We start from the raw sequence: 13,881 nt of genomic DNA, 5'->3' as shown, positions 1-13,881 counted from the left end.
TCGATTCCTTTACCTGTTATTCATCTTTCAATCTGGTGATTGCTAGGAGACCGTCTAGCCTCTCTCTATAATATCTCCGGAATTGAAAATTCTGCAGCCATTGAAGTGCACTCTTCTAATCTCCCTCCAAAGAAGGTCAATAGCCTAAGTACAATGTACGGTACCTTATGATCGCAGTGCAGAAAGACTTCGATTCACTCACTCCTGGAGTATAATATAGTTTCAATGGAATATATAATCGACAATGTCAGCAGATCACATACAATATTATGTCTTTAATATCGTGTCAACAGTAAATAGAAATTCTTAGAACATATTACATACCCGAATAATTTTGTGTCAGATGATTGTATAGCATAATATATCGTATCAGAATAATGTATAGATTGCCAAGAGGTTACGTTGAACATGGTGTCAGCATGTATTACCGTGTTACTTAAACTAATGTCAGAAAGTTACATAGAATTATTGTCAGGAGAGTAATTTTACTGTCAATAGAGCTGATACATAGAATTAATTCTTGCCGAAAGCTAATTATTTCCATTGTTAGTAGAGTTTATAGATGATGATGATGTCAGCAGGTTACATACAATGTCAGCAGACTGCGTCACCAGACAGTAGCTAAGTGTTGCCAGAAGACAAGGTGAACAGCTCCATGAGCAGGGTGGCCATGTCGGAGACCGTGTACTCGATGGAGGAGCTGGTGCAAGCTGCCACGTGGGCCGGCTCATACAGTAACTCCCGCGAGTATACGCGGCGCTTCCGTCGTGAATTTCACAAGCAGCCGCCAGACCACAAGACCATCAGCGCCTGGAAGCAGCAGCTGCTGCAGACAGGTGCGCGTCCTTGGGCCCACTGCAGGTGCTAGTCGTGCTCCAACTCTCTGTACTCAACACTGTGCTTTCGCTTTCAGGGTTGGATCCGCGTGCGTTGCTTCAGGAGCGGACGGGATGGGAGACGCGCTACCTCATGAAAGAACATCGCCGCGCGGGCAAGGCGACTTTCCAGGGGCAAGTGTACAACTTCCTGGAGAGACCGACGGGCTGGAAATGCTTATTGTACCACATCTCAGTGTAAGTGACAATATCATTATTTGTGTGAAATCAAGTGATGATTCTATTTTCGATGTTTTCCTTTCAGATACACTGAACTTGACGTCTTAACCGTCGGTAGTGAACTATGCTCTCTACTTTGCAGTAGCAAAAGTCGGAAAGTACTCTTGTGCGTACAGACCAGGTGTGTGTAAGCTTTTGTCTCTAGGGCAGCAAAGCGATCAGTGACATTCTAGAGTCTATTCCTTTCGTTTTATTCGTAGTATGAATTATTTCAACTTAAAAACCTGATAGGAATTGAAACAATTAAATTTAATGACATATTTCACTGTAATTCTAGATGTTTGCTTATCCATGTCTGAACGATTTTTTTATGTGAATACATCTCTATAAGTTCAGTAAAGTATTTGGTTGTCATCCCAGAAAGTCGACGGACACTTTTTCAAACCAATTTTGTCGTGCCTGTAATTTCTAAACTACATGACTTATTCCAATGAAGTTTTTAAAAATAATTTATAGATCGATCAGCGCATTTAATGCTATACATCCCATTTCCAAACAAATTAAACAAACAAATACAAATAGCCTTGATTGGGCTCCTCAGTGGACAAAAAAATAGGCCTACCTTCTAAAGTTGGTGTGATAATAAATTTTGATTACAATATTAGGTCATGGGGAAGTCGGGTCTTGATTCTGGTGGGAAATACAGACTTACTTCCGAGAGAGTAGTGGACAGAGCCTGGAACATTTCCTCGGTTGTTACAGAACTTCTTAGCTTGTGAATGAATAAACTGTTTGATTGTGCCAATACCAGTTTCTGTGTGTAGTTGGCTGTTACGGACAAACCCAGGAGAATTGAGTGAAGTTCGTAGGACTTTATTTTGAATTGACTGGATGTGTTGAATTTCACTTACTATTGCAGCTCCGCCCCAGACAGGACAGGCGTAAAGCACTAGAGGTCATAATAGAGATGTATAGAGTAGCATGCAATTTTGTAGCTTTAGAGATGATTTCTTGTTAAGAAGCGGATATAATTTAGTGAGTCTTGAATAGCTCAGTTTAAGTTTATTGCCAATATGTTTCTATGATAGATGACGATCTAAGTACACTCCAAGATATTTTACAGCTTCACCTTTTTTTTCATGGTATTACATTGGTTGCAAGATTTATACATGGGGGATTAGAAGGACGACACAAAGTAAATAGGTAATTAATCATTGTTTCCCATTTGTTGTACTTTCAAGTCAAGGATATATGATTTGAGGCAAGTTAATGTTGCGATGGATTGCATAAATAACTGTATCGTCTGCATATATAGCAATTTGTGCAGTTGATTCCAATGAAGTAAACGACGATCAACAGACGAAGGATAAGCGTATTCCATGTGATCTTGATTTGGTGCGGGTGACGCCATCTAGCAATACGCTGGAGGAGGGAATTTGAGACACGAATTGTCGGATCGCACTGCAACTGAGACAGAGTAATTCGATAATGAGAAGTGATAGAACATTCGCAGTGGTATCAATGATTCGTAACGCACAGGGCTACAATATCAGTTGAGCAACAATCAGCAGTCGACATGTTAAATTGGAAAAATTCGCGACTGAATTTGAGTGAAGAGAGAAAATTCACAATATGGACTAATACGCAACGAAAATGGGAGCGGGCGTGTAAGCAACGAGTAGCAAACGGTAGAGCACAATAGTTAGGCCGATTATAGCAACAGACGTTTTCACTCTTAATGCATACAAATAACTACTTCGAGCACAGCGAAGATATATCAGGTTTTCAGGGTATCTGGAAATAAGTAATGTTTGCTTCAACAGTAATTCTATCATGAAACTCGTGTATGTGTTTCCGACATATTCCTTCCAGATTTTTAATGGACCAGCGCTCACAAGAGATAACGGTACGTTCGATATTGTTTCATTATTCAATTCTCCATATTTGTACTACATAGGTCTGCCAGTGTGAAATATATTAAAATTTCTATCTAATTCGCAATCAAATATTGTGACATAAATTTTGAACATGTTTTATGAGTCTTGACCAAGGAATTGAATTTAACTAGATTTATGGCCCATATTCAACGGTTTATTGATTTAAATGTTTTATGTGTTTGGTAAAAAGCCTTCTGTCATTCCTTAGTGACATCTCCATCCGCGCAATCTCATAACGCTTTCACCACAATCCTCCAGCCATGAGATCTCCTCTGAACGGAACTAGGGGCGAGGGGTGACGTCTTACAAAAACACTGTACTAGTAAGTAAGAAAGCAACTGTCTATACAACACTTTTGACAATACAGAAATGAGCTAAAGAATGCACGCGATTCTACCAGTTATAGATTATGTTTTCAGTTTGGATACAATAGACAAGCTTGTTTTTCTACCACATAAATACAATATGTACTAAACGACATTTCATACAAGTTGAGAGGATGCGAAGGCATTTCCTTCCCCTTCTACTTGCCTTGAGTCCGTCAGTAACAGACCGGTATCTGTTACCTCTTATACCTGCACCCCCCAAGTTGTACAAATAAGAAAATAAAATATTAAATAAAGTGCATAAGTGGATATAAAATACATTGACACATATTTTTGACAATTACATGTTTCAGTATATTTTAGTGTCGTTCTTACAATATTTTCAACTAATAATTAATTAAATTAAGGAATGTTAGTTTGTATTATGAAGTCAGGGGGGAGTGACACAGTGCAGATTGTCCCGTTGTGTATGCTTAGAGTAGCAACTAGCGGTGAAGAAAACATATATCTTCTGCTGTCAGTAGGTTTTTAATGTGCCAGTTGATATAAACAACAATAAAATGAAATATAAACGCCTAGTATAGATTTTCGAAATATAGATTACCGGTAAACATTTTCAATAATAAGAATTTTCACTATGTTCAAAGTCAATTAGTCGAACGTTAGTAAGATAGACAGTAGCATCTTCCCCTTCACGGATGGTAAAGAGTGTGAGTAGAGGGGAGAGCCTATCAACCAAACTGAAATGGGAATTAGAATCCACCTGCTAGCGGAGTGATTCCCTCTCACCGCAGGTGAAAGAAGATATTGTGGGTGGCGGACTGTTTTAACATAGAGCCCGTGAAGTATACGAATAGCTGATTCATTGTTGATAATATCGTCATCCTAATTGGATATTGGAAATAAAATTCCTACATACACTCTTACTTAAATTGATTAATTGCCGTGTTTGTAGTTAGTATTTTAATTTTATTGGACATCAACATTGACGTTAGAAGATATTTTATCCAACATTCATATTTTCGCACTATTTTGTGCAAGTAAACTAAAAATATTAAAATTGTTACAACACTCAGCAGCATATTAGTTAATCAATTGAGGGTTACTCATTTACATAGGACAAATAATTTAAGAGTTTTATTTCATTTCTTGACATGTGATTTTTATATTTTTGCCCTCGTAAATATGGATTATGGACCGCTGTGCGGCTGTCCGATTACGAAGCTAATGTATTTCGCATTTTTATCTAGGCCTAGTCCAAATCATCTGATTTAAATTCTATTACATATCTGTGTTGTGTATGGGAAAATAAGGTAGCAATATAGACAGGGTACAGCCATCTGTACTGAAGTTGAAAAGTCTTTGAAGAAACTTGGCTGTATGCTTTGTGCATATGCACATTTAATGACTTAAACTAATGGTGCCACTTACGTGCAAGGTTCGTGATAACAGCGGGAATGAAGTGAGACCTTTGCCTGTACGAGAGGTTCGCAGAGTCATCATTATACCCCTAGTGGTAAAATAATATTCCAGATGTTTAATTCGAACCAAAAGCATGGATAGTAGGGTAACATGTTTTCAAGCAATATGATACTGAGACTTCTATTTCTAGGTTTGTTACCGCGTATAGCATACGTCTGGAGAGAATCTGTTTCAGGAAATCTGACAGTTTGTCTGAAAGTCTGCATGAAATCCCTCTGTTCCTTCCGAGAGAACTTTTAGCAATATTTTATATATTTCACAATACCAAAATCTTTAATAAAAATATAGACCTAAGTTTAGTTATATTTATCAGTTACTTTTAACTTAATTTACAATTATACTTCAATTATTAACCTGTAAACGTTTATGTTGAACAGATCAAATGAGTGAAAATCGTTATAGGCATTGTAACATTACACTGGGTGGATGCCGCAGGTGAAGGCCAGAGCTAGCGTCAAAATAGGTATAATATCTTGCAAATCTTCCTACAGGTCAAAGAAGGTGACTTTGAGTTATCTGATAACAAAATTATATGTCCAGAGTTATTACCCTACTATTCCACCAAGAAGATCCGAGTTCGGTCTCCGGCACAGTCATGATTGAATTCATGATGAACAAAACAGAAGTAGAGGGGTTTTCCAGGTGGCGGCCCTCTTTCATTCCACCAATACCATATACCTTATTCACCTTAAAAAGTATGCACTATAGATGGCGTTTAGAGTTGGGAACTTCGCGTCACATAAAGCACATCACCCTGCTGAATGGGACTGTTGTCTGCCCACTCTGTGCACAGTTAGAGGAACGTACTCAAAGCGAGCATCGTTGTACCACAGTCTAGTATATACAGTCACGAAGCTTAATACTTACTAAATATGCAAACAAAGACAGTTGAAATATGCATCCATAGATAGTTGCTCACCACCAGGACCGCTGCTATCGCCTCATCACAGAGACTCTCCCTAGCAGACCATAAAATGTATTGTACTTTCGATATCGTGTTCTTTTGAAAAAATTAACACCTTCCTTCGACTATTGAAATATGAAATACACAAAGTTTATATATTATTTTCATAAAATGTATATTATATTCTATAAACTCACCTTCCTGGATCTTTCGGGAGAAGGATAACTCTAACCTATTTTTCTTACAATTTAAAGTATTACAAACGTCTCCTTGTCCCATATTATTATTCAAATTATTGTATTTTAGTCATTTACAGTTATTACAAACGATAACGAACATTTGACAGTTTACATAGCTCTTCACAAAAATGCGAAATACGGCACAGTCAATGCTTTTTCGATCTAGACCAGGCCTTAATGTTTGTTCGGGTTTTCTATTTCAGTGTATGGAGCTCAATGAAATATTATAATATAACTTTATTGCTTATCATTGCTAAGCTTTATTTAGTGTAATGTGTCCATAAGTTACGTTTACTTCTTGTTGCATAATATGTGGCAGAAATAATTAAAAAACTGTGTTATTTTAATGTGAAGAGAATTTTACATGCTAACATAATCTGTTAGCGTCAACAATTAAAGTTTAGAATGGAAGCTATTTTGAGGTTCAATAAAAAAGAATTTATATTGTGATTTCAATTTAGCACATCTACCTTCCTTAATTTTAGACAAAACATTTACCATACCATTCCTATGAAATTATTGTACGTACAATTGTGTTACTTCGTCTCTTAAGTAGTAGATAAATACAATAATTCAGTACCGTTCTCAATTGCAGTATTAAAATACAGACAAATTGAATGTCCAGGGTATCATACATGACATTATACTTAATTATAATATATGATTGCGAATTTAGGAATATAAGTTAAATATAGTAAACATAACCTATAATTTACATATGAATGGCAAGGCATTGGAGATCATTAAATTTAGACAGAAAGGGGCAACTGGTATAGTAAACATAACCTATAATTTCAACATATCTAAATATCCGTGCGGTGCAATTGAAAATTATTGAATCGTGCATAAATGAATGTACAAGAATTTCGCAATATTTAATCGAAATAGGCAGGTATTACACATACGAACAACGTAATTTTCACACCAAAAATAATATTACACCTTAACTGGCAAGGAATTATGTCTGAAGTGTCCTCTAATCATTGTTTTAAATTTTCTTAATGCAATTACACTACATTTTAGAGAAATATGCATTCCAATTAATTTATATGGTTGAAACGCCGCCCATCGTGATCGGGTTAAGCGAGTCACATGGTCTGCCTTACGGCCTGTATTAGATCACAATGGCAGTGACACAGTCTATTGTTCCTAGTACTCACAGCGCTAGCAACTATCACGATAAATGCAACTCGTTGGCAAAAAATCATCCCAAGCTTCGTGACTGTATATAGTAGACTGTGGTTGTACTCTGAACAGAGCTCACAACGACGACCCATTGTCTATCGAACTCATCCACTAGCACTATCGAGCCCGCTGCTGCTAAAATCTTGTTTACTTAGATCTTCCTCATCATTAAAGGAGTGGCAGTACATTAACATACCCATGTAAGCTCATAAGAAGAACACGAGGAAATGTCAGGAGGTCTTGGTGGCCAAGCAACTGATCCAATACGGCCAATGTACCTGACATTGTCCAGAAAGGCACGAACATTGTGTGAAATGTGCTGGGTGGCCATCATGCTGCAACCACATGCGTTGCCTTACAATTAAGGAAATCTCTTCAGTGAAGGGAGGGACTGTTCCTTGGAGGAGGTGCAGATAGTATTCGCCGTTGAGATAGGTTGAGGGACTAACCAGCGTACTAGCTGACCAACAGCACTCCCGATCCCTAACGCCATCTAGCGGACTAACGGTGCAACTCCTACTCAAAATTTCTGGCAAAGAATATGTTTTGACCTTTTCTGCAATCCATTAAATTTAATTCACAGACTTCAGGGACACCCTATGTATGACGCACAATCTGCCTATGTATGCCCAAATACATGGATCCCAACCCGAGTCCGAAAATCCAGCTAGTCAGATCTGTTTTATTAATGGTTCTGAGCTAAATGATACTTTTAACATATTTACGTCGACAATTTCGCCTTATAAAATTTATTACACGTTTGTTCATACAAGCACCAGTTAGCTAGAAGCAAAGGTTCACTGCCAGACGAGTGAATCGCACATCACGGTTTGAAAAACGTCGTCTGCAATACGTCCCTAATGTACATATCACGCGGCATACTTCAAAGGGATTCTAACAAAAGTTTAAACTATTTCTGTCGCAGCTGCCAGTATTGTTCGGTATTGTAGCTAATTCGTTGATTAGAGGGAAGGTAAAGCTGATAAAATTCACTCTTTCCCTGAAAAGTTGCCTCATTTTTCCTCCATCCTTTTCCTTTGATAGAGCTTGCCAAAGTGAAGATCTGAATTTCTAGTTTTTCAGAGTATAATGATATGCTGTACATGTCGCGGAACATCATATCGTTGTAAACACTCAAGGGACACGTTTCTTGCGCTTTAAACACTACAGTAATTATTAGAGAGCGGAATTTAGGCAAAAACCTATTTTTTTCCTTGATACATAGAAGCTTGAGATTTAATATTTATATTTTTTATGGAAATATGGATATAAATAAAGGGGTTTTATAGTGCCTAAAATGCCTATTTCGACGTTAGTGCCTATTTTTACGTTTTTTTTAATTTTTGCATCATTTTTCTAACTGTTTACTGTTTTTCTTAACATCCTGCACCTTCATATTCCAAGACGGATAACAACTCCTTCCTAGCAGTGAACAACACAATAGAGAAGTACCTCCGGGCTACCCCTTCTTATTCTTACAATATTTCAATCCTAAAATTCCAACTTTCATTCGGCTTGGGTGGCGTAGTCGATATGGCGCTGGCCTTCTGTGCTCGAGGTTGCGGATTCGATCACAGCCCAGGTCAATGCCATTTAAGCATCCTTAAATCCAACAGGCTTTTGTCAGTAGATTTACTGGCATGAAAAAGAACTCCTGCGAGACAAATTATTATTATTATTATTATTATTATTATTATTATTATTATTATTATTATTATTATTATTATTATTATTATTATTTCTTCCTCTGTCTATCAGCAATTTAACACAAACTCACTGGGTTGTACCCGAATAAGCATTATCTTACATTCCAAGACAGATACAACTTCGTCCTTTTTTTCTCACCATTTGTAAGTACAGGAGTGAGTGACACAATAGACACAATAGGTGCTGATCATCTACTGTGAAGCAAACTATGGAAATGTGATTGGTGATTGAAAAACACTCTTATTAGTGACAGTATTTAAAAAAAGCCTATTTTTTATTTTATAGAGCCTAAATAAAGGAGTTTAATAGCCAATTTCAGACGCCTAAAATGACACTTTTTAGGGCCTAAAATTCCTCTCTCTTGTAATTATATCGTGCTTTGGATCAGCATATCTGTATATCTTTCCCCTCTCTTCTGCATGATATTCTCCTAAATATCTTCAAAGATATTATTAACATTACATTTCCTATCTTCAATTCAGGTCAGGAAGTAGTATGGCCTCAGTTACACATTGGTTTGCCTTAAAAGTCCTTTACGATCTCAAAAGACGTTCTGCAGAAGTATCTGCAATATCAATCGCGACGATATCAAAGATGTTTACAAAACAGGGAACATGGTAAAACGGTGGACAGCCGGTCGATAAAATTTAAGTGAAACACCTTCATATAAGGATGTGTTCTTTTATGTGCTGTAAATCCACGTCCTCCTCCTGTAGCTGAGAGTTCCAGACCTTCAGTTTGTCTCGTAGGTGCTCCATGTTCGATTCCCGTTAAGATTGAGATTTGTCATAAAAATCCATATTAGCGTAAAACTTGCGGCAGACAAAGTTGCAGATGGGATTTTATCAGGTTTCTTCCGTTTCTCCATGTTAGGCTTCAACATCATTTTCTTCCATCTTCAGTCCATTATTATTCTATAGGATTGCTTGATCGACGAAGCACTGAGGGAGTTGATCTAGGGACGAGTGAAATTTTCTTATGGAAACTAGGATACTATAAGAGTATCTTTTAGCAGTCATACGGTGTCGGTTGGAAATGAATCTAATTGGAGAATAGGCGCAATGGATCTACTAGGTCGTAGTGCTGTGTCGTAGTGAAGTAAAATAAATCTTTGATATGGGTCCTCTGCCAAAAGAAACCATTTTGAGAATGATTAGGCTATTATAATTTTACTACTACTACTACGACTATTATTATTATTATTATTATTATTATTATTATTATTATTATTTCCACCACCACTACTACTACTACCACCACCACAACTACCACCACCACCATCGCTACTACTATTACTACAACCACCACTACTATTACCATCACTACCACTACCACCACTACTACTATTACTACCAACACCACTACTACTGCCACCAGTACTAGTAATACTACCATCACTATTACTATTTCTACTACTACTGGCTACTTTTACAAATACTATAAATATTATAACTACTACTACCACCACCACCACCACCACTACTATTACTACTACTACTACTACTACTACTACCACCACCAATACTTTTACCATCATTACCACTACCACCACCACTACTATTGTTACTACCACCACTAGTATTACTACCAACACCACTACTGCTGCCACCAGTACTACTAATACTACCACCACTATTACTGTTTCTACTACTACTGCCACCAGTACTACTAATACTACCACCACTATTACTGTTTCTACTACTACTGGCTACTTTTACAAATACTACAACTATTATAACTCCTGTTATCACCACCACCACCACCAACTCCACCACTATTACTACTGCATACCAAGATACATAAAAACCCTACTTCATCATGAAGAGTCCACACCTGTGGAGTAACAGCGTGTCTGGCCGCGAAACCAGGTGGCCCGGATCAATTTCCGGTCGGGGCAAGTTACCTGGTTGATGTTTTTCCGGGGTTTTCCCTCAACCCAATATGAGCAAATGCTGGGTAACTATAGGTGCTGGTCTCCGGAATCATTTCACCGGCATTATCACCTTCATCTAATTCAGATGCTAAATAACCTAAGATGTTGATAAAGCGTCTTAAAATCTACTAAAAATCATTAGGTATGTTAGGATTATGGTTTGATAGACTTACATAGGTAAATACATGTGTGTGCATAGACTATAACATATTTTGTATTTATTAGAATAATGCGTACAATGTTAATTCTAGAAACACTTATTAGCATGATATACAAAGAAGTCGTACAAAAGTGTCTTGCTATATTTCCATGGAAATATTCTGGCAAACGCTCTGTACTTGAATCTCAATTACAATTTTATACTTCTTTTATAAATGTTTTTAAAACATTTAGCTTCCAGGTCAGTACATCTAAAGAAAAAGAGAAAAGTAAAGAAAACCAAGGAAGTCCAACGAAAAGGAACACCGAAGTAATGAGATCTAACGTGCCAGCATGATTAAATATACAGTAAGTTATGTCTCAGTTAAGGAGGTCTAATGTAATAATTAGGTATGCAACATTTTGGATGCAACAATAGATCCCACACGACAACAAACTTAGTGGAAGAAGGGCACTGGACATTTCGAAGAGTGATAATGACGCATTGTGCGCCTATTTGGAAGTGTTTAGATAACATAAAGTAAAATATAAAAGATACAGAAACTCTGATAAAACAGTTACTAGCAGATCATGTACGAACAAGGTATCGTATTAGAAAAAATACTGGATAAACATAGATCTGATGGAAGAGATAGTAGATAACTACTACCAACAATATAAAGAGCGAGGAGACAATCTCGTCTACTCCAGGGCCTTAAGCTACCGGCTAAAACTGAAACAATCCGACCTAGGTTAAATTGAGGTGCAGTAGTTGTAGAAACCTTCTTCGAAGTCACTCACGATCGAACAGTTGTTATAACTTAGAAACCAATCTCAGTAAAATATAATGCATGCATTGCACAGGATTTATCTTTGTCTTTCGTCTTAGCCTTACATAACAGTTATTGTACATTACAACATCGAACACAGATCCCTATTAGACGATTAGACGTTTATATCAATTATATCAAAACGTGTTAGACCTCTTTTACTAGACCTACTTACTTTGGATTCATTTTTTTGGGGCTTTCTGTCATTAGACAAAATTTCTTTAGACCTGCTGAATGTGGATCCACATTTACATTCTTGCATAGAATTCATCCTAACGACGTGCGTTGTTTAACCATGTGCAATTGATGATAAGATCGCTGTAGTCATTAATTTCTTATAGATGGAGTATCGTAATCATGATCAAGATACTTTAAGGGGACAAGGTAATCTAGGTGTTTTCATGGTGCGCAATGCTGATTTTAAGTGGTTATTTCTCCGAAAGTATAAACGGTGTTATTTTCAAATTTTTTACATGTTACTGTACATGCTTTTAGGATTATGTTGGTGGTTAGTTTGTTATATTAACTGCTATAATTGAGTTTTTTTTTTTTAATATATTCAAATGAAAGAAGAAAAAAAAAACAAAAAAATGTGTTAAATTCATACACATTTCTCTTGAAAACTGGATAATGTACATGACTAAAAATTTTCATACATATTTGCAATATACTTATCTATGTTTATCAACAAAATTATAGATATAGCTCAAATTTATCAATTTTTTTAAAATAATATACTTTTATAAAAATTCTACCGAGACAAACCTGAAATTTTCAAGATAAAAATATATCTACATCTTGTACTACACATTATATCAAAGTAAAAGTAATACCATTAAGTCATTATATGTACTACAATGAACGTGCAAAATTTCAGCTCTGTAACACTAATATTTTCTGAGATGTAGGTGCATATACTCGTATGCATAAAAATGTTGTTTTAAGAAACTCGCGTTTATAAATTAACATCAATTTCTGACTTACTTACAAATCTACACTAATTATAATATTACCACTACTATTTAGGCCCACATCATTACTATTAATTAGAACACTATCACTACTGGTATTTATATCCTGCACAACGTTTTCACTTTCACATTCCAGTGAAGGGGCGTGGCACTGTTGATTTAATGAGACACTTGCTTCTATTAAAACTGTTCTTTGTATATTAGACACATCGCAACATTATAATAGTACATTATGCAACGAGTCTATAATGAAGGCAATTAAGAAGCGAATATGGATATTTATGAAACTCGCTTGCGCTCGTTTCATAATTTTCATACGAGCTTCTTAATTACCATTATAGGCGAGTTTCATACGACTTTTTATGCTCGACCATATTTCTAACTTGATATTATTAATTTTCTTTGCATCTGACCTTGATCAATGTCCCGTATGTTGTGAGATGTGCGCGGACGCGAAAGTATTGATTTTTTCCGAGGAACAGATGTCCACATTGACCTTGCTAGGCCATAAGAACCTACAGAGATAACATTAAAATTAAATTAGACATTGAAAAACGAGATGACAAATTGAATTTATTTGAATATTATTTACAATTAATGCTAATTATTATAGTAACAGAACATAACCTTCTGCGACAGTATTGGATTTCCAGCCTCCGTGACTTTTCGCTAATTCTCTTTCGATTGCATATCCGAGAATAATCGATACTTGCGGTTTTATAACTGTAGAAAGCTGACCTGTCATTGGCTGAACGGTTGTAACCTGAGTCTTCATTGGCTGAAAGACCTGACCTTTAATGAGTAGGTGTACTTTAATGACATACATTAAAGGTCTGCTACCAGGTGTATAATTACTACATTTCGGCATGGTCGAGCATAAAACTATATATATTCTTGATCAGGAAGATTTAGAGAATTTATTTTCATTAAAAACAAAAAATTCAATTTCTTTTATGATTCTGAGTAACCTTGTCACCTTAACTCGTTGCGAAATCTTAACTTTATCTCGCAGCATAATGTTACCTTGAAACAACATTCAGAAGGAAATAATAGTCTAGCTGAGTTGTATTTCCACCTTCAAGACAAGATATATTTGATGACGTAGTGCGAGCTGTGCGTAGCTGAGGGAAACTTTTTCCTCGAGTTGAAGGTAGCTACTCGTACATGGAATTTA

General features: G+C 36.4%; 1 protein-coding gene across 2 annotated transcripts in view; it reads left to right on the top strand.

The window, feature by feature from the left end:
- The window catches only part of LOC138706053 (potassium voltage-gated channel subfamily KQT member 1-like), a 901,236-nt gene that overhangs the window by 419,396 nt on the left and 467,959 nt on the right, over positions 1–13,881 (top strand). The window contains exons 1-2 of one of the 2 annotated variants that reach the window (XM_069834960.1): positions 656–836; positions 914–1,073. In XM_069834960.1, the coding sequence (XP_069691061.1) occupies positions 656–836; positions 914–1,073 (341 nt within the window). Of the gene's footprint in view, positions 1–655; positions 837–913; positions 1,074–13,881 lie in introns of those variants that run through there. The other variant, XM_069834959.1, reaches the window with a different exon arrangement.

Source organism: Periplaneta americana, chromosome 9 (genome assembly GCF_040183065.1).
Source record: "Periplaneta americana isolate PAMFEO1 chromosome 9, P.americana_PAMFEO1_priV1, whole genome shotgun sequence".
NCBI classification, from domain to species: Eukaryota; Metazoa; Arthropoda; class Insecta; order Blattodea; family Blattidae; genus Periplaneta; species Periplaneta americana.
The sequence above is the reverse complement of the archived record's forward strand: the minus strand, read 5'-3'. Positions and strand labels throughout refer to the sequence as shown.